A 22,901-nucleotide genomic window follows, 5' to 3' on the forward strand; every position below is an offset into this window, starting at 1 on the left:
ATATACGCAATGGCCCTTTCAAAATCGTCGCCTCATAACACCATTACGCCTGTTCATGCCTTGATACAGGGAAATGTTGGGCCCCCCCCCCCCCCCCCCCCCCCCCCCCCCCCGGTCACCGACGGGCCCATGTTACGCTGCTGCTTCTTTCTTCCCTTTACTCCCAATTTTTCTTTTCTTTCCTCCACTGGAACATCATTGGGTCGATCCCCCCCCCGCGCCCCCGATATACCGTCTCTTCTTGCATTGATCCCATTGAGCTCCAGGCGACAACTGTGAACATGTTCAGTGTTTATTATTGACATATTACCGAATGCGCTATATTTAGCTCCATGCTGCCAGCGTTTAGCAAAATACGCGATTCTGATTGGCTACCCAAAATAGACGTCTGCTACTTCCGTATAAAACCCACCCTAAACACGGAAGAAAGGTTCACAACATAAAATGGAACTGTAATTTTTGAACGTTCCACAGACTGAGGAGACATTCAGACTATTAACGTCGTGGGACTGGGCATTCGATAAACATTTTACCCGGAATAGTGTGTCGATTGTTTGCAACATCAACCTGGTATAGATTTAACGCAAATCATGGGTTTTGACACGAAACAAGTGCAGGTGAAGCTGACCGCTGGTCGCACCGTTCGCATCCCCGTAGTTGCGGCGATGACGACCCAACAGTTATGCGAGAAGGTGGCGGAAGAGGAGAAAGCTCCCGCTGATGTCATTACTCTCAAATTCGGTGGTAAGGTCTTGAAGAGGAGCAAGACGATGTATGATTATCTTGTCAGGGAAGAGATGGAACTAAAAGTGAAGGTACGTATCCAGGCCCCAAATCTAATACATTCATGAATCATTCATTAATTGGTTGCATTGTGTTATCTGTTACTATACTGAGACAGAAAACCGACATGTTTGAGGAGTTACGTTACTTTTTAATTGTTTTAGTTCTCCTCAGACCAAAAGCTTCCTATATTTCTCCTGTTTGCTGGTTGTTCCATTGAACTACATTGCATGGCTCTCTGCTTACAATTTCAGAAATAGAACTTTTAAATAAATCCCAGGACTAGAAACTAATGAGTTTCTATAGTCTCGGGTAGCCTGGAGGCTTCTGGGGAGTAAAAGTCATCTACTAACGTAGGCTTACTCTGATGACTTATACTCCCCAGAAGCCTCCAGGCTAGTCTCGGGTGGCTGACAGAAAAATAATTTTGTGAATAATTGTTTGGCCTATATGGGTACTCCAGATGGTTTTCAAGCTGTTTCTTAATTGCCTGAATTATAAACAAGTCTACCCAAATTTTCATTGATTTACTCTACCTCCCTGCAATAAACACCTTGAATTTTAACCCATGGAACTCCCGCCCGCGAGCCCAGGACCTTACCGTGTAATTGACCATACTCACGGGACTAGCTTGATTTATGGTCTAAATATTTCTCCAAATGACTTGTGAAAAGAGAAATTATGCACTTACCATGATTGTATGGATGAAGGTCTAACGAGTGGCAGTTTTCCTGACATCTGGGCACAGACTGGAACCTCAAAAAAATGAAAAGTTCTCTCCTACCCCCGTCTCGATCGGCCATTTTTGTTAAGAATTGCAACAAAATGGCCAATCAAAACGGGGGTAGAAGGAGAGAACTTTTCGTTTCAATAAATATGAATGAAAATTGAAATTGTATTTTGACATTTTATTCTTTCAGCTTTTGGCAAAAGAAACTCTGAACATCAACCTGCATCTTCCTGGTAAGGACAAAGAAGTCGTCTCAGTGAAGATCAACAATACATCATGTCACTCAGAAATTAAAACAAAGCTGGGAGAAGCAAAATCACATCTTGCTGGGAAATACACAACCTTTCATGTAAGTAACTTCATTTCAAATTATTAGAATAACAAAATCCCAGAAATGTCAGTGATAAGGATGAAAATAGCCATATTCAAATTATTTAGAAAAATAGAGATAGTTTAGCGACCATCAGCCAAGGAGGACATTAAATGATTATTAACATTATCATTATTATCATGATTACTCTTATTATTTTCTATCATTATTATTATTGTTGTTATTTGTACTACCCTTATCCTATAAGGCCGAATCAATTATATGAAAATGTATGATCTTAGAAATAAAAACTCCAAAAAGGTGGGTTCTTAATGTCTTTCTGAGATGAGAAAGTTGTGTCATGCTGCTGCGCCCCCATTATTTTGTAGACAAATCCCGAATCTCTTATGTCTAAACTTCAAAGAAACTGGACTACTATACAGATAAAACATGATTAAGGCTTCCTTTTCTGTTGCAATCTTGAAGATCAAAATTAATTTACATAGGTGAGAAGGAAAGAAGGAAATCAACAACATGGTTTTGCAGGAGATTCTTATTCTTGAGACTGTCAAACGAAACTACATGTAATGTCCGGCTACGTTCGTTCTAAGTTTTGGATCAGCGTTCAGCGCCATCTTAACTCAACAATTTTACGTGAATTTTAATTCCATTTTGTGTTTGTAGATTGGCAACATGGAGCTGAAGATGACAGACTATGCCTATGAAGACTGTCTGAAGGACGAAGAGAATATCATTGTTAAATTCCCTAATGATAATCAGGGAACAGAGGAAGAAGAAATGCAGGAAGATGAGAGACAGGTTTGTTTGAAAAAAAGATAAGCTTTTATCCCCCCCCTGTCTATCAATTTCTTTTCTTACTATTATGTGCATTATGAGAGATACATACCCGTAGTTTTTTTTTAATAAAAGAAATCGTGATTTCACTCCTTGGGCGTAGATAGATGCATGACATCATGCTCTTCAATCTTGCAGATGACATACTATATCACCCCCCCTCCCTCGCCCAAACCTGAATGCTGCTTTAATCTATGCCAGTGTTTCACCCCTGCTGTAGAAATTACGAACGATTGATCTTAAGTAAAAGGTAAACAATATGAATGAATTGATATGAATTAAAAAACAATCAAATGAAGGAGTATTTATTCTTTGAAAGCTACCATGTCCATTATTTGTTTTATCCACGTTTTATTTTTGCCAGGCAATTTGTATGAATTATGAACTATACCTGTCTTCTTTTTCTAGATATTTTAATCCCCCTCATTCACCTCTCATATACATCAAGATTAAATTGAAGTGTGAATTTGTTGTAAAGAATATTGGAATATTAGTCACTTATTATTTTACTTCAATTTGTTTCAACAGGAAGTCCTGAACAGCTTTGCATCGAGTATGTCCTCACGACGGAAAGTGGATATTGTGTTTTCCTTTGACACTACAGGAAGCATGTATTCTCTTTTATCAACGGTAAGGTCAAATCCAAGGTCACTTTGTAATTGTATCACATCAATGTACATCTACTGTATGGCCTGTTCCATAATACTTTTATGATAACAAATTTGCAATAACAATTGAAAGCTACGTTCATCTGATTGGCTGATATAATCTTGTTTTAGAAATTATGCGTTTATTTCTTGAAGAAGTCTTTATGAAATCCTGGTATCCTGGTATGAGTCAGTGAATAAAAAGAACCATTTTGATGTTGATTTCTGAGGCGGTTCCTGTCTGACCTAAAAGTTTGCTTTTATTATTAGTAGAACTGTGTTTTTATTCTGAATGCTGGACAAATAATAAACTGCCTTTAACTCTTTGCCCGCTTTGTTAGACTACAGTCACATACAGCAGACTGCCAAGTTCGACTAAAGGCCACCGCACACCTTACGATTGTTTGTGATCCGATTTTGGAACAAATCGCATTTTGCTCATTTTCTGAAAATTTGAATGGAACATATCATTTTATTTAAGGTTAAAATTAGTTGAAAGAATACTAATATAACCATTTTGAAAGATTGCAAGCCTTTATGTTTTGGAGTAAAGGCCAATTTAGTTTCAAATCGTAGCCAATTGTACGACTGCTATGACGTCATTACGACTAGATATTAAAATTGCTTTTATTTTAAGAAGGATAGCATAGTTTGAACATAGGTATTCGCATGATGATTTAGAACATTACACAATAAGATATTCCAAGTCTCAATATTAGCATCAAATTCTACTACATTTTATTCTGAAATCGGGTCGCAGACCAATCGTAAGGTGTGCGGTCGCCTTAAGCTCATTTTCACATTCACATTCTATTCACTATACACACAGAGCTTTAATAATAAAGTTTATTGTTCATAAACACATACAAAATTGTGATGCATGCATCACATTGTCATTATACCATATACACACAAAGCTTTTCTTTACAATTAACTAATCAAAAGCTATTGTGAGCTGAATTAGTATAGTCCATGTAAAACCCCTTTTAAATTTGCACCTTGAAATAAATGTGGCGCAGGAGTGATTTTGTCCATGGCGGGCAAAGAGTTAAACCAAAGATTGTAAACTTCCTGTAGTGTATATGATTCATTCAATCAGTGGTACGTGTAATCCTGTCTGATGGACCACTTCCTGAATCTGATATATCTTGGTATAGTGGTCCATGAACCTGCATGCAGTAGCCAGTAATTATGAGATCAATTTACGATATGATAGTTGTGATACTACTACCTTGTAGATCAACCATGCATAACTTGTTTGAGTGTAGAATTCACTGTTAAAATATATAATGTGTAATTTTGTATTTGTTAATCTTCTTTCTGTATAAGGGAGTCTTCACAGGTCTAAAAGGTGCTATATAAAAATGTGATTTTTATTTTCCTGTTATTATCATTGTTGTTATTATAATTATCATTATAGTTATTACTGTTATTACCATCATCATTATTGTTATTGTTGTTGTTATTATTATTATTGTTATCATTATTATTTTTATTATTATTAGTAGTAGTAATAGTAGTAGTATTATCATTATTATTATCGTTATTATTATCGTTAACACAGGAGCGCCAAATCCGAGAGAAATTGCGAGAGTCTGTTACCCGTCTCATGTCAGACATACCAAACATTCAGATCGGCCTGATGGCTCACGGAGACTACTGTGACGAGCACTCATATGTCATCAGAAAACATGACATCTCAGCAGATATGGCTGATCTGGTCCAGTTTGTACAAGCTACTGAGGGCAGCGGAGGCGAAGGACCATTTGCTGTAAGTCTTTAATGACAAACTGTCTGTCGTATCATGTGATCCTCAAATTGGCAAGCATGCTTCAAAATGATGGATTTTATGGACAGCTCTCCGTTGTGCACAGTATTTCAGGTTTTTCCCCTTGATTTGGATTATCTGCACCTGACCTTGACATGTAGAAACTTACTTAGCTTGTAATGGAATCATATAGCTTTGCAGGGGTGTAATAATGAGCTTATTGCTATCAAAAGTTTTGGTCAGTTTGATTTATTAATTGCCTTTGCGATTCCCTAATTTGAAAAAGTGAGACGATGATTTATTAAACCATATCTACCTTGATCAATTGTAAAGTAAATTCAAGAATCTAAAATCCTTCGTACAGTATGTAGAAAACAATAATATTTGGTTCCAAAGAATGTAAAGGATCTTGTCAAGCTTATTATGCATCAGCTCATAGCCTGAGATGATGACATCAGTATCTTCTAAAGATCTCCAAAGCGAATTCACTGGTAAATAGTTGTAGCCCAGTGGATAATTAATCTAAGGGCTTTGAAAGGGAAAGTCGTGGGTTTGAATTTCAGCTGCATGTGGCGTATTTTCCTTCAGCAAGTAATTTATCCTCATTGTACGCTCTCAACCCAGGTGAGGTAAATGGGTACCTGGCAGGCATTGATTCTTCAACACACTTCTGCAAGCTGTAAGAGGCTGCTATGCTGAAGCTGGGATAGTACATCTAAGTACGTTCCTTTGGAAGTGCATCATAGTGTGTTATAACTTTATACAAGAACTGTATATTCATTTGTATTATTTATCACAATTTCCTTTGAATTTTACAGTGCTATGAATGGGTTCTGAGACATGCCAATGGTTTATCGTGGAGAGAAGATGCTGCGAAGGCTTTGGTCATCATCGGGGATGTCGTGCCACATCCTCCCTCATATACAGACATCAATATCAACTGGCGGGATGAGCTGCAAGAGCTGTGTGACAAGGACATCAAGGTAGATACTGTTCTTCAAAGCTGCTAGATTCGTCAGTGGCACTTGTTGTTGCATGGTGTCTTTCACTCTTATTTTGATGTAGATGCCTTGTGCATCCTGTGAATTGTTATATGGGCAATACAGTTATTAATAACAGTATCATGTAGGATATCAAGGTAGATACTGTTCTTCAAAGAATTCATCAGTGGCGCTTGGTGTTGATGTATTCTTTAAACTATTGTCTCAAATGCTATAGGTGGCTAAACACTAAGCATCTTTTGCCACATCATACGACCATCACATTTTCCAGATATGAACAATTTTACTGTTGACCTACCATTGTTTATTTATGGTACATGTGTAAAGCCTTGTCTGCTTTTGGAAAGTGCTTACTGTATTTTCAGAATGGCTTCTTGGGTCAGATCTTTTTTCATTACAAATGTCTATTATGTGAGCAAAACGAATATCCATGTGGACAATAAAATGAAATTGAATTTGAATTGAATATACATGCTCCTATATCCTGTTCCTGTCTCCATTTATACAAACATAAATCAAAGGCATGTCCCTTTAGCGTAGAAGCTGATACTATTTGGAAAGCTATATGATATTGTTTCTAGCTACTATCCTTTGTCTTCTTCTTTTTTATAATCAGGTGTATGGTGTTCAAGCGATGGATAATAGGCCAGCCAACTCTTTCTATGGTCACATGGCACAGAAATCAGGTGGTGCTCACATCAAATTCCAGCATTTCTCATTAATTACAGACATGTTCCTTGCAGGTAGGTTTTAAAGCAACATATTTGGTAAAGGAGTATATGCTATCCCTCTTTTGATAAGAGTGGCTACCAGTTCTTTTTCCTTCTAAACTTACCCTAAAATTTGCTTGCTTTTTCTCCTCAGTGATCTACTTGTAGTATTTCTCTCGATTTTTCTTGAAACTGCTGATTGTTTGACTTTGTAGGAATCAGTCCAACAAGGTTCTAGATATGATTGCATTAATACCTAATTAGGCCCTTTGAAGTCAGTGTATTATTGACCTTGTTCTAAATGTGTACAATCAGGCCAATTGTACATTGGTTAAGTCTGATCTTCCATAGGGGCCGCGGAACGGTTTTGAAAGTGAGGGGGGGGGGGGGCTGACCACGCAAAAAATCACAATCAGATGGTTGTTTTTACGGTTTTGGAAAAAAGTTATGGGGGAGGGGGCTGAAACTCTGTGGGGCCCCTGTTCCATGACTAGATAAATCTTCTTCGTTAAAGTAATATTTCAGACCAGGGTCCCGTAACACAAAGTTTTATAGCGATTGATCGTATGCTTGATTTTCACGATGGATTGTAAATTGTAGTCAGTGGAATATTGTAGAAAAATGTTCTACAATCATTGTCAAGCTTTGTGTTACGGGCCCCTGATTAAGACAAAGATGTGCAATTCTTTTTCTCGAAGCTAAACTTCCCTAAATCAGACACATTTATGTGATCCCAACTTCCCAAGAGATTTGACTCTGTATGAATATCGGTTGTGATTTTCGCCATCCCCTTGTTTAGTGTGCTACAGAGAATCCGGTGATGACCAACTGAAGGCCTACGTCGACGAGGTCGAGAAAGAAGGGAGAATGACGGAAGAAATGAAGGATGTCATGAAGCAGCTGGAGAAGAAACCAGAGGAAGAGGAGAAGAAGGATGAGGAGGAGAAGGAAGAGGAGGGAGAGGAGGGAGAGGAGAAGGAGAAAGAAGGAGGAGCATCGGCAGATGCAGCGGGAGATGCCGAGGTTGCAGCACCAGCTCCAGAGCGCCAACAGGTATTAGTTTGTACTTTGTATCTTTGCATCACGAGTGTAGTGGTTCTAACTCTCGTCTTTCAATCAGAATGTCATGGGTTCAGATCCTACTCCGGGCCAGGCGCCTATTACCTTAAAGGTCAAGTCCACCTCAGAAAAATATTGATTTGAATCAATAGAGAAAAATCAGACAAGCACAATGCTGAAAATTTCATCAAAATCGGATGTAAAATAAGAAAGTTATGACATTTCAAAGTTTCGCTTATTTTTAACAAAATAGTTATATGAACGAGCCAGTTACATCCAAATGAGAGAGTCGATGATGTCACTCACTCACTATTTCTTTTGTTTTTTATTGTTTGAATTATACGATATTTCAATTTTTACGAATTTGACGATTAGGACCTCCTTGTCTGAAGCACAAAATGTTAAAATAATGGAATTCCACGTGTTCAGGGAGGAATGAAACTTCATTTCACATGACAATGACAAGAAAATACAAATATTTCATATTTCATATAATAAAATACAAAAGAAATAGTGAGTGAGTGATGTCATCGACTCTCTCATTTGGATGTAACTATAGGGATAATAAAAGCTAAATATATAGCAGCATCTAGAAATAATCAATTTTGATCCATACTATTATTTACGGTATTATTATTATGTCGGCTTTTGTTTGAGCTGCCGTTTCCAGTGCTGTGTATTCAAGGAATACCCATTCACCTCACCTGGGTTGAGTGCAACACAATGTGGGTAAGTTTCTTGCTGAAGGCAAACATGCCATGGCTGGGATTTGAATCCACTGCCCTCTGATTGAATTGAAGACTAGAGTCAGAACCACTAGACCACTATGCCCACATGGTAAATTATATGCTGTCACTACACGAATAGTACTAATTACTGATTGATATTTTATTCAGTTTTTGTTTTTCCTTCTTTTTTCCCCTCTTTATTCAGGAAGTGGAATATGTTTCGGAGCCATGGTGGGACCTGACCTTAGACACGGCAACAATGCCCAAATTCACATATAACAATGTCAATGACTTTTGGTCAAGATGTGGCCAACCAGCAGCTGCCAACAACTTCGATCGAAGAGCAACAAGAAAGAGTTCAAGGAGAAAGACCCTAAAGAAGGCCTGTTCAGTGATGTGAAATGGAGAATGGTATACTTAAATCAAGTTCATTTCATCATTAAAAAAAAAGAATTCAATGCAACACTATAAGCTCTGTTTTGTGTTAGCGGACAATTGTTGAGGTAAAGACACCAATGACTTTCATGCTTTTGTATCAGCAAAGATAACCCTAGGAGGAAGACATTCAACCAAGTAGTTGAGGAGTTATTGTTATTCAAATTTGACAAATTATATATTACTTCAAAGTTTAGGATGTGCTTTATCAAACTCAATAAAAATCTCAAAACGTTTATTTTGGGCAACTTATTGTTAGTTTCAGAATTGTAATGATAATTGACTTTTTTATTGTGTAACGATTGGTGACTTCTAATGAAGTAAGGGATAAGCAATATATATGCATATATAAGTGATATATCTTATTTATCAATATGTGATAACTTTTAAAATTGAATTTCTTAATTACTATACAAATCAACTGTTCAACATAATATGTTTTTTGCTTCAATTATTCTTTTCCAATATTGTACTGCCATGAATTTCATTCGTCATGGAAACAATGTTTTTTTTATGTTGAAATGAAATCCCTGTTGAGGGGAAAATAAATTTAATAATGAATATGTAATATGTTATTTGTCAGATGTCATTCTTGATTGATCTGACACCAATAACTTCTGTTCTTATATACTCCTTCTGTACAAGGGAAATTTCCTTAAGAATTTAAGAAATGGCTGCTTGATGGTTTGAAATGAAATTCCAAAGTTTGGTTGCTTTGTGAAGAAATATCAACAATTGGAATAATTGGCTAATACACAATACTTAATTTGATACTTAGCAGGGTATTCTATTGGCTAATATATTGTACTAATAATGCAGAGGGATTACCCTTAATATAAGCTTTGTCGGTTTCAGTATATCTGTCAATTATAAGTCATAAGTATTTTTATTATTTAACACCCAGCCTTTGTTAAAGGTGCACAAGCTCGTGAATGCATTTAACAACTGATGTTCTGTATCACTAATTCCTGTGCATTCATGTGCAGTAGCGTATGCAGGGGGGGGGGGTTACAGGTATTCAAACCCCCTCTTAAATGTATTTTGATACCCAATTGCCCCAATAATTCACTCCCCCCCCCTACAATTTTTATGAAGGCTTTTTTTTTTAAATGCTTGTCAAAACGTTTGTTGTTACATTTTTTTTGGGTAGGAAACGACCTAAAATTGAAGACCTTTTTTTTTTGGGGGGGGGGGTTGTCAGCATTTCATTAGTTTGAAATCCCCCCTTTAACAAATCCTGCATATGCTACTGTTCCTGTGTAAGTGTTCTAGATGATTACAGTAGAATGCAGCAAACAAAATTGGAATTGTATCATCTTCTTGTAAATATATGAAATTATGTTATTGCTTGCCATACATTCACCATTAATATGATTGCACTCATAGAGTGTGGTGTATCTCAAAGGTTATGAAGTATTTGAAATATATGCAAAACTTTCATCCAAATTTAAACATTGCCAGTATAATTTATACATGTATATATTTCTTCAGCAGAATTCGTTCAAATTCAAACATTGCCATTTCAGAGTATACATGTATGTCAGATATTACTTCATATCAAAGGCCAGTTATAAATTACTTAAGCTGAAACTTTCATTTTTTTAGAAAGAAACTAAACTTGGCTAATAATTAGTATTTTATTGTTAAGTTATTGTGTGCCTGTCTTTCTATTAGGAGAGATTTCAGTGCTTGATTGGCCATTATGTGCAATTCATTTGTGTGTGCAGTTTTGATGCGAGTCTTCCAAATTAACTATTGGTGTTTATAAAGAGAGGCTTTGACTTTCTAGGACTGAATTCATGCATTATCAGCAGCAAGCCGCAAGTTATTGTTTTAGGCTACTGACACCATGCAATTCGACAAGTGAAAAAATCAAGTCGTAGACTTCTATAGCAATTGATATTGGTTATAAATCTTTTGAAAAATATTCTTGATCTGTATGTTTGCTATTTTACAATGTATTTAAGTACCATAATTATTCTTTTTATTAATCATTTTTCAAAAGCATAACTCGGAATCATGGGATGCATTTCTTTATATAATAAGAAGATCTTTTATTTCAACATTAGCAATCTATGTAATAGATATGATATATTTATACTGCCAGCAATCATGATGGTATGTGCATGTTTTATGTCAAATAAGAAAATATTTGTCTATAGGGATCATGCACTTTATGTATGTCAGATATACTGGTCAAACAAAAAGAAGTCATATATAGAATGTAGATTTTTATTTATACATGGTATATTATTTGTATAGGGCCTATATGCACGTTTTCTATATGTATAAGTTTGTCTTTGTCTTTTCAGTGTCAGTCATTCTTTTGAATATGTTGATAATATCTGTAAATAAATGTACGTTTTATACATTTTTGTAACTTGGTTTATTAGAATGTGATTCCTTTTTTTCTCAGAATAGTCAATACAAAATGAATTGGTATTTAAAAAGTAAAGAAAATTATATAAATCAGAGAGAAAGATGTTAATATACACTAATTAAGAAAGAGGGGAGTGGTTAATGTATTTTGATTGATTCACAAAAGTATAATGCAATTACAAAGAAAGAGAGAGGAAGAGTGAGGGGGGGGGAGGGGGAGATGGTGGGGGTGGGGGAAGAAGAAGAGAAGAAATAGAGGGGGAGTATGAAACAGAAAAAGAAGAAATAAAATGACATAGTAAAATATTTTAAAGAGGATCATTTACGAGACACATGAGTGAGAAGAGAGAGGGGGGGGGGGGGGGGAACGCCTAGAGACAGTTTGAGAAAAAGAAGGGGAGAGAGTGTCAGAAGGAGAGAGGCAGAAGCAGAAATAGGGGAGGGGGAGAAAGAAGCAGCAAGAGAGAAAAGGAATGAGGGAGAGAGAGGGGTGGGAGGAAGAGGGAGAGAGAGGGTGGCAGGGCCGTCACCAGCTTTTTTCTAGGGGGGTGCTGTTTATGAAAAAAAAAAAACAAAAACACAAAAAACAACGTTTTTTTTTTCAAAAGAGCCCTCAAGTATCCCTACCCCCCCCTCCGGTTTTTTTTTTTTTTTTTTTGGTTCTGAAGGGGGGTGCGTTCGCACCCTCCACACCCCCCCTGGCGACGGCCCTGGGTGGGAGGAAGAGGGAAAGAGAGAGATCGAGAGAGAAAATAAGCCAAGAGAAAAGGAGGTATGAGGGAGGGGGTAGCTGGATGGATGGTATAGGGCAATACAAAGAAAGTGGCAGGTAAGGAATAGGTTATAGTATTTTTGTTACGAACATGAGACTTGAATAGTGGCAGAAAAAATAAATAGATAGACGAGGAAAGTGACATTGAACATTCAACATTTTCTTCGATCTTAAATTCTATTAAGAATCTGTCCTGCAATACCCTATATGATATTGCAATATAAGTCACTCTGCATGAGTCATCATAAAAAAATTAATGGCATGTCTTTTGCAAATAGTGTGGGTTTACTAGCTGTTTGGAGGCTCATTAAGATGTGCAAAATCCCTCGGACCCCCCCTGTGATTTATCTATGGGATTTTAATACTTTCATAATAGCAGACGACGATTATCTATGGGGCGCCATGATCGATGGTTTTATAAATGTGTTTCAAATTTTTAATCTGATACTAGTCTAGTACTTGAAAACAAATATTTTTTTAATCAAGAACCATAAAATATAAATTACAAATCAAAATGATAAAAGCTGAAGCACGGAGAAATAGACTAGGTCTTGGAAATGTAAAATTAAATGAAATGTATTCGGTATGTTCTCTAAACTAAACATAAACAAAACACACGTACAATCGGCACTCGATCTTCAATTGCATGTGTTGCGCTGACCGACTTTTAAATTTGCTGGCAAAACCTGTCTTGGAATACACGGGTTGTATACACGGGAAATATCTATTTCACCATGTCTATTATCGTGAGGAACTTTCAGAAGTCGGTGGCCTTTAATCTAGAAAAGATGAGAACTGACTTGAAAGCACTTCGTCGAATTCTTCGCGCAGAAAGATTTGATGTTTCAGTGATATGCGTGGAAGATAAAGACATCAGAGAAATGAACAGGATTTATCGGGCCACAGATGAACCTACGGACGTTCTCGCGTTTCCTGCCCACGAGGTAAGGCGCATAATAGTGACGCTACCCGCTACTCATGAAGAGAGGTGGCGCGCAATTAACATGCCATTGTTATTGTAAATTTTGTAATGCCGATGAATAGTTGACAAAAATGCCGGCATCCATTCCCAGTCGGAATATTGAAGTTGTCAGAGATTAAGACAAAAAGTAAAGTAATAACTAATATTGAGCATTTTTTTAATGATTGAAAAGGAAAGTCATAAAAGTGAAAACAGAAGTGAGATGAGAAGAAGGAGGAGGAGGATAATAAGAAGAATCTTGAAGAAGGAGATGAAGAAGAAGGGGAGGAAGAAGGATCAGGATGAGGAAAGAGGAGGGGGACAAAAAGAAGGAAGAGAAGAAGAAGAAGAAGAGGAGGATGAGAAGAAGAAAAAGAAGAGGAGGGGAAGGAGAAGAGGAGGAGAAGAAGAAGGGAAGAGGAGAAGGAGGGGGAGGAGGAGAAGAAGGAGGAGAAGGAGTATAAAAAGATAAAGACAAGAAGAACAAAGTGAAAAGGAGAAGAGTAGAAGATGGAGTAGGACTCAATGAGCATGAGGAGCTGGAGCCTTAAAAGGAAGAAGAAGAAAAAAAAGATACTAGCAAGTAGCAGTACTACATGTACATGTAGTACGTAATTGGACTCAGGCGGGACTTCCAAGAAGAAGAAGAAATAGGAAAAACATTTACGGTAGAATAAGTATGAAGATCAAACTCAGGATGGTTGTACATAGGCCTGGGACTAAAACCCGGGTACCCGGGTCCCGCCGGAAGCGTCGGGTACCCGGGTAGAAAAATCAATAGCCGATACCCGAAAATTGCTCACCAGTATAACGTACATTTGATTTGTATTGCGTAGTGTAAGACATGATTGTAAACTCATCACAAAAGTACACAAGTCTCATTTTGAATCTCACCAATTACCCTCGAAATATCCTTAAATATACTAGTTTTTCAAGTGTTGATGATGTGACTGAGATCGTTCAATCGTCGCCATGTTTTTTTTGAAGCGCAGTGACGTCATCCAGCCACTGCGACGCAAGCCAATTTATGAATGAAAATATAGTAAGCATGCGCATTGCAAGCCTCAGCCCCACCCACGCAGTATTCCGTCAAAACAAGTTTGCAATACTCTGTCACCTCGTACCAAAATCGACCTAGAATTCCACTTTCCTTTATTTCATATGAATTATGAAAGGTATTCTCAGAGGATCTGTTTTCTCACCGATACCACGCAAGTAAGGAAATTTTATTACTTCTTGCTTTTCCGTCAAAATCTTACGAAGTAGCGTCGATGTTGCATCGTGTTTGTTAGTTTGTAGAATCTATCGCTACGTGAACAAAGTCAATTGATTTCCGGGTTTCGGAGCATATGAGGCGCCAGCCAATCACGTTCTTGATACCATTTTCAGTTCATCATAAACCGAAAATGGTAACACGATCGTGATTGGCTGGCGCATTTGACGCTCCGAAACCCGGAAATCGATTGACTTTGTTCACGTAGCGATAGATTCTACAAACTCACGAACACGATGTAATATCGACGCTACTTCGTAAGATTTTGACGGAAAAGCAAGAAGTAATAAAAATTTGCTTACCAGTGCGGTATCGGTGGGAAAACAGATCCTCTGAGAATACCTTTTATAATTCATACAAAATATAGAAAAGTGGATTTCTAGGTCAATTTCGGTACGAGGTGACAGAGTATTGCAGACTCGTTTTGACGGAACACTGCGTGGGGCTGAGGCTTGCAATGCGCATGCTTACTATATTTTCATTCATAAATTGGCTTGCATCGCATTGGCTTGATGATGACGTCACCTATGGGGTTTTTCCACCAGTCATATTTCGAGCGACATGATTTTCGGGTACCCGGGTACCCGCCCGAAAATTACCACGGGTACCCGAAAAGAAAAAAACCCGAAAGTCCCAGGCCTAGTTGTACATGTATGTACTACAAATGTACCATATTGTATTACCATTGATTGATTCAAATGATTGCCTTCTTCATGTACTTTCTAAGAAAAAGGAGATTAATAACAACAACAACAACTTATTAATTAAATAGAAGTTCAAAAGTGAAGAAACAGAGGATGTTCAGAAGAATGGAGTGTTATGTTTATTACTTTAAGAATAGTTGGCTCTACATTCATGTGAAGTTTATTGCAATAGTGTGCAACTGATTTTATCATCTACATGTATGCTTGTACAAAGCTGCCAAGTAGTATGGATTTTCAGTATTTAGTACTGAAAAATAAGAAGAATACTGATGGTTTCATGCAAAATACTGATTTCTAAAGTATCCGTTTCATGTGTTGTCTTATGGTATTTCATTGAAAATACTGATGTCATCATCAAAATACTGATTTTCAGCTTTAAAAATACTGAAATGCAATTTTTTCAAGTTGGCAGCTCTGCTTGTACTGTATATTGTATAATTCCCTGGTAGTATGCTGTGCTGCACGTACTGTATGTCCTTGTAGTGACTTTGAAGGCAATTGTCTGGTGGGTGTGTTCCAATTCTTGCTTTGTGATTGGATAGCTTTGTAGTACATGCCTCCATACATTTTCAGACAATAAACAAAACTCTGTAATGTAAACATAAAAACCTGTGACATTTGCACACTCAAAGATTGCCTCAATTGCAGTCCTTAATATTATAAACAGTTTACAGTATGTACTGCACTTGAATTTCCAAACCAAAATTGAGCAAATTATTTTCATACTATTTGGGTAGTAGGCCTACTTTGAAATTGTTTTCAATATTTGCATTGCCAAAAGTTAACAAGTAAATTTTCAAGGGAATGAAAATAAAGTTAATACTGGAACACCATGGCTGAGGGCTTCAATATAATTCATGGGATCGCACTTTAAATTCCTTGTTAAATCTGGTGCATAATGATACAAAATTATTGTGCTTCATTGAATTCATTCAAGTATGAATAATTAATTGCATGTTTTGCAAAAATTTTGCATTCGTGGATTTTTTTTTTATAAATGTTAAAGTGTAATTATTTACACAAAAACTACATAGTCCATAGATTGTGGTACAGTGGAAACCACCAATTATATTTGTTGGACTTTGTTGGTCAGACCAAGCCCAGTGGAATTGCTACATGTAAACTCTAACTGCATACCCGGTACTAATCAGAGAAAAATTGTGCATTAAATGATTGTTACAGCTTTTCTCAGAAGTTATACATAGGCCTATACGTTAAATGATGGTTACAGCTTTTCTTAGAAGTTATACATAGGCCTATATGTTAAACTGCAAATACTTTCATTTTTCTTCAAGAAAATTCATCTTTAAGAAAAATGGACATGTACTACCCAGTGAGTGTACTATCTAATACCAGGTAGGTATGTGTTTTCATGACTAGATGAAGCTAGCAAATGTGGACAATTTATGATAGCACCTTGGCGTAACAAAAATCTCTGCGATGTGGAGCCCATCAGTTGGAATCTGACCTGGTTCAATTTCTTTTGCCTGTAATCCTTTTGGGTGGATTCCTGAATGCTGTGAAGCTGTATAAATGTGGATCTAACTAATGTAAAACTATGTACTGCACATGCATGTATCTTATTAAATAGTAAGTGTTCTTTTATTTGAGTGCAGTGCATGCAATAGGATGTACATGTACATGTACCTGTATGTTAACACAGGTCTACCTCTACTTGCATGTAACTTCAGACATTTAGTGACTTTGTTATGACCTCCATGCCCGGGGGGGCCACTTACATTGACGAGTGGATACCATGCGCGACCAAAAAAACACGTAAAAAGGATGTCCTTTTCACGATAGGGCACGTTACGTATGTAACGTGAAAAGGGTGTCAAAAACACAAAAATAATGAAAAAAGGGTATCTATTTCGCTAGGAAAATTACGTGTTTAGGGTCGAATTTGCGGGGATGATAAAACAAAATTAAAATGTTTTATAAAGGATGTCTTTTTTGCCCCAACACTACGTGTTTAGAGTCCTATTTGCGCGAGGTGTAGAAGGTGGGGTCGTACTAAACCAAATAAGGTAAAGCCGACAACCAAAGGACCCGTAACAATAAAACATTCCTGTACTTGTTTAGGGGTTCATTTCAGGGAATATTTGCCAAGAGTATCGTTTTGTTTCCAATACTTGTTAAGGGTAGGGTTTCACACGCCAATACTTGTTAAGGGGTGCATTTTCAGAATATGGAAATTACGTGTTTAGGGTTCTTTTCGAGACCCCATGGTCACGCATGGTATCCACTCGTGAATGGAAGTGGCCCCCCGGGCCTCCATGGCATTGTAAATATGTATTGTGGGTGTGTCGGTTGCTTGCTTTGTGATTGGTTAGCCATGCACACACCTCCAAACAATACACAGTATTGTAAACACACCTCTTTGTACAGGACAAGATTCTGTCTATGTGTCAGGGGGGGGGGGGGGTTGGGGGGATGATATCAACTCGACAGAGTGATAAATAACAATGCCTGGAAGTGGAATTTACTGTTACCATTACTTTTTTGTTGTTGATTGCATACACTGTATACTGTACATGTATGATTTGCATTACAGGTGTATACATACAGGTACTTCACTAGTTTTTAACACTCTAAATATATTTGTCTAGGGGTCTAGTGCCAGACATAATTTTTTCTCTCTTTATACATTATTGCTGAGACAGAGGGGTTCTTTGTTTTATTTTTCACTTGATATACATGTACACTGTACACTACTAGGTCAATGCCAAACTTGCAGTGTGGTTGTCATGAGATGATAAGCTCCAGTCCTTACCAGCATCAGTAACGTGTACTATTCATGGAAGGGAGTTCAATTTAGGAGAAAATGAAAGAAAGAATGAAGGAGTGACTGAAAAGACAGAACAAAAGGGGAAAAGGGGAAAGAAAGATCTAACGGTAAACAGAATATAAGGGAAAATTATAAAAGAAAGAAAAGAAACTGAAGTGAAGGACAGGAGGAGAGAATTAAAGAAGGAAATGATGAAGGAAAAGGATGAAGGAAAGAAAGAATGAGGGACACAATATTTTGTAAGTTTCAAGATCCGCCCTTTCTCTCTCTCTCTGTTACTCACTCACTCACTCCATTTTTCACTCTCCTCATCTCAGAATTTAAAGCCAGGACGACTGCCAGACCCCTGGAGTGACTTAGCAGACTTGGGAGACATGTTCCTTGGGATGGAGTATATTGAAAGGGACTGTGCCAAACACAGCTCAAATATTGATGATGTCCTGCCGGTAAGATGTACACCTCTATCCTCTTCTACATGTATGCTATTATTAAAGGGTTGCTCCGGATTGAAAATATTTGTATCTAAATAAATAGAGTAAAATTCACGAAGCAAAATGCTGAAAATTTCATCAAAATCGGATATATCAAATAACAAAGTAATCAAATTTTAAAGTTTAGCAATATTTGATGAAAATATTTACATACATTATATGCACGTCATTAGGAATATTCATTGGTGGGCAGATGATGTCACATCCCTACTTTCCTTTTTCTTATGTTATTACATGAAATCATATGAGTGAACAATGTGTCTCCTTTAACCTTTATAATGAAATAATTTTCAGCAACTTAATTAAAATCTAATGCATCAGTGTTCAATCCAATATTTTTTTAGTTCGTGGTAGAAAAAAATTGAATAAACTTTTATTTCATACCGGTATATAATAAAATGCAAAAGAACAAGTGGAGATATGATCATCAAATTGCTCATTGAATATTCATGAAGACATGCATGCGTAGAACTAAAATGCCATAACTTTGTTAATTTTTGTCTGATTTCGATCAAATTTTCTGCAAGTGACTTGCATAAAACTATTTTTTTCTCAGAAAATTTATTCATGTATCTTTTAATTGGAGCAGTGTTCACACTTTTTTTGCATATATACATGTACATGATGTTACAAATCGAAAAATTTCAAATTTTGTAGATTTCTTATTGTTGGATTTCACCAAAACTTCAATATTTTTCTCTATTTTCTGCTTTTATTTTTTAAAAACTAATATATCAGGGTCACTCGACAGGGTGAACTTCCCATTTAAAACTTGTCTCTTACTTTAATAGTTAGATAATGGTAGTGATTGAAATTCCCAAAGGTGAAGGTGTAATAATTTCCTAAAAAATATGTCATAACTTTCTTTTATTCTTTGTTCTCTATTTATTTTTCAATGGGTGGACTTCACCTTTATCAAGAATCATACATATCATACAGCATGTATATGTGTGTATTTCAGTGATTTACTTTCTAGAGTTGCTTTCAAATGCGGTGTACAGTAAAGATTGTTTTTATCATGGTTTTTAAAGGTTATCGTGACCCATGGCCTCTGTCACCTAATTGGCTACAATCATAAGTCACAAGAACAATGGAAAATGGTAAGATGATACTGGTTTTGCTCATTTTATAATGCATGGATGGCGGGGGGGGGGGGGGGGGGTGGGGGGGGGTAGATGTTGTACTACATGTACATGTAGATAGTAATTGAAGCGAATTGAATTATTTGAACATTAAAAATATATATCACATGTGTTCTGTGTACAAACTCTAAATGCCTTTAAGTATTTTCAAGCTACAAAGCAGAGCTTCGTACAAATCAAAGCAACAATATCAACAGCTTGAAAAAGCAAAGCTGTATATAACTTGTCAAATTTGATCAACAATATTCCCTATTAAGTAGGTACTTGATTGAATGCAGAGGAAATTTTTAATTCAAAGAGCTCATTAAAAAGAGATTCAGGGATTGCTCAATCATGAGATGTGCAATCGAATTGCAACTTCCAAACAGTCTACAAAAGATGAAACTCTTGTATCATATTTTATTCAAAGTAATTTCAGATTTTGACAGTTTGAGGAAGAAGAATACATGTACATGTAAGCTAAGAAGAATCTATTTTTTGCTGTTTTGTTATTCATAGAGACGACCCATTCCTAGTGTCTTATAATTGGTATTGGTTTGGGGGTAACTGGTCACATCCCCCCCAAAAAAAAATATGTGATGCAAACCAAAGAATAGTTTAGCAAACTGCAGTCCAAGTATTACTCTCAAATTGATGCAGCCCGGCTGATTATATTGAGACCTCAGTTACTACATGTAGTTACAGTCTGTATTAAGTAATAACTGACCTACATTTGTCTTGGTATATGTATGCAATTTGGCCATTCCTAATGAGAGAGCATAAGACTTAAGAGTGACCCCCTGTCAGTCAGTGATCTGGTTATGATTATGAATATGAATTAAGTTCTGTTACCCCTGAATCAAGGTTAAGAATGATGAGGCCTGCCAAGCAGTATCAAATTTTACATTTATCACAGAAGAGGAGAATATATTACCCAGGCATGTAAAAGTACATGTAAACTTACATGTAAGGCTCCACACTAACATTCTTGGTGGCCCGATAAGTCCTCCCAAATCATCAATTTCATATACACTGTATTTGGTGGCCCGCAAACAATAGGAAACATTACAATTTATCAAGGCGTTGGTGACCCAAACAGGCTACATGTACCAAGTAGGGGTTTTTACCTTTTTTACCTTAAAAAAATCCTATACGCTACTGGTTAATTTACCCACTCAGTATCCGAATCGATACAAGTATTTCTATTTTCTAACTCCCTCTTTCTGATGAATTAAAACTCAAGGCGGTATAGCCAGGACATTGATCAAATATCATAAAATTAGGACTCATAATTACATGTACAATGTATGCTCCTGTGTAAAACTACTGGTAAAACTTGTGATTAGAAATCATTTGTATGAAAGTTATCTTACCTTTTATAATTGGTTAAATATTACAACCCCTAATATCAAGAAATTATTCAGGAATATGCAAAGTTTGTGAAATCAGAAACTGTTTGAAAGTGATTTTTTTCTTTTTGATAGTGAGCTTAGATTTCTGCAAAGTTTTATATACACATATTTCTTTTTTTTTTTCTGACTTGTTTGATTTCAGATGTATGATCGAGAGTTACAAATCCTGGAACAGTTCAAGAAGTTGACCGGTCAAGATCTCCAACCACTGACTGGACGTTCCGATTTCCTTCAGGCTAATCATATAGACCAACAGAATCAGAGCCAACCTACTCAGATCTAAGAACAGTGCAATTTATGTCTCTTTTCTTTTCTCTCTATGTCTGTGTCTATCTCTTTTTCACTTGATCTTTCTCTCTCATCCCGTTCTCATAACTAAAATTGGAAACCAGTCTAACGTGTAATATTGAATGGGAATGCTTGAAGCGGTCTTGGAAGTGTTGATATAAAATGTGGTCTTCCAAACCAGTTTGGAAAGCCTCCTCGCGATGTGATTTTCAAGACCGCTTGGCCTCGTTAAACTTGTTTAACTTTAATAAGCATACATGTAGGTGATGACGCAATCATTCTTGAGAAGCGATCTTCACACGAAACTACAGGGAAAAATGACATTTCATTGATTTTTTAACCATTAGCTATGTAGTAATACTGCTCTCATATGACGTCACAAATGAAATAATTAAAATTGTAAACTCTTTATTTCTTTGATGGTTTTTTTCTCAAGCCTTTGGCAATGGTTTTAATCATTTTTATCTGATATTTTTTTCAATAAACGTTTTTTTTCAGGGCGAACTTCCCCTTTTAATGCCTTTTTTTATTGTCATCATCTACTTCCCTCTCTTTTTCTTACTCTTGAACCCCTCAAGTTCTCTCTTTCACTCTTTTTCTGTCTCTGTCGCACGTCTTTGAAATAAAATTCCATTGTTTTAAAAATACCTTGAGTATCATGTTGAAATAAACATTTTTTTATTAAATCCTCACCAACAATTGTTCTCTAATTTCTCTGCTTTATTAAAATCAACTTCTTATATCAGGGTGATCTTTCCCTTTAACAATGCCATAGGATAGATGTTGCATGGCTTAAGTTAATCCATGTCATTCAAGGCCTGTTTTGGGAATGTCTGGGTGGAAACATTTTTGCGTGTTTGTAGTTATTCTGTATTTTGGAGTGGGTACTCAGAGTACCCCTTCCATTTTAAGAACTCTCAATTTTTGCCAAAAGCAGAACATCTCCTTTCAATGCAAAAATATTTGTGCATAAATGTTAAGAGAGTTCGAGCCTATTTTTGCACCATTGCAGGGCCCCTATTTCAACTCTGGGTGACCTACATGTACATGTAATTAAATCATTTTAACCTTTACATCTTAGCTAAAATATTAGGTACACTGTACATGTACCAGTATGGTATGTTTTTGCACAATATATACATTGTAGAAGGTATGAGGTAATACCTTCTTGCATTGGTGTAAGGTTTAAAACTACATTAGCACATCTGTCATTGCCGCATTGAAACCTGGAATAAACACTGGGTTTTGAGCTACATGTAAAATGTGATTGTTGTAATTTAATACACCCTGGCCCAAATAGAGTTTTAGGCCTGATATTGCAATTATTATTCTATACACCCAAATATGGTGTTTTGCATGCATAATTACGTAAATGATAGTTATTTCATACACCTGAATGTGGTATCAAGCTAGTCTGCAAGCACAGTCTCTTATTTGGCCGTGTTTATGCTTCCACTTTTCAGGCCAGAATCAGCGTTTCCAAGCGTGATTAGTCCAAAACACGGTTGCGTCCATGCTTACTTTCATTTAAACGCTGTTTCAAAACGCCGATCGTAAACTCACAAAAAGGTGCGTTTGTAAACGTCGTTTGACCAGAATCGGGCTTTCTGGGGAAGTATAAACAGAACCACGATCGTAAACGTGTTTAAATGACGTCATTTAAACATGAGATGTAAATCCATGGGG

The 22,901-nt window shown here is 36.6% G+C and overlaps 2 protein-coding genes across 2 annotated transcripts; both read left to right on the forward strand.

Annotated features, from left to right (window-relative positions):
• Window positions 1–402: 402 nt before the first annotated feature.
• Window positions 403–9,157, forward strand: LOC121426187. Its single transcript, XM_041622390.1, has 9 exons — window positions 403–815; window positions 1,704–1,862; window positions 2,508–2,642; window positions 3,207–3,309; window positions 4,900–5,096; window positions 5,912–6,076; window positions 6,711–6,837; window positions 7,604–7,857; window positions 8,797–9,157. The coding sequence occupies exons 1-9, from the start codon at window positions 591–593 to the stop codon at window positions 8,989–8,991; spliced, it is 1,560 nt and encodes a 519-aa protein (XP_041478324.1). The 5' UTR covers window positions 403–590; the 3' UTR covers window positions 8,992–9,157.
• A 3,694-nt stretch (window positions 9,158–12,851) lies between these two features.
• Window positions 12,852–22,701, forward strand: LOC121426173 (endoribonuclease YbeY-like). Its single transcript, XM_041622371.1, has 4 exons — window positions 12,852–13,121; window positions 18,221–18,349; window positions 19,426–19,494; window positions 21,070–22,701. Exons 1-4 carry the CDS (start codon window positions 12,912–12,914, stop codon window positions 21,208–21,210), a joined length of 549 nt encoding a protein of 182 aa, XP_041478305.1. The 5' UTR covers window positions 12,852–12,911; the 3' UTR covers window positions 21,211–22,701.
• The last annotated feature ends 200 nt before the right edge of the window (window positions 22,702–22,901 follow it).

This window comes from Lytechinus variegatus, chromosome 13 (assembly GCF_018143015.1).
Source record: "Lytechinus variegatus isolate NC3 chromosome 13, Lvar_3.0, whole genome shotgun sequence".
NCBI classification, from domain to species: Eukaryota; Metazoa; Echinodermata; class Echinoidea; order Temnopleuroida; family Toxopneustidae; genus Lytechinus; species Lytechinus variegatus.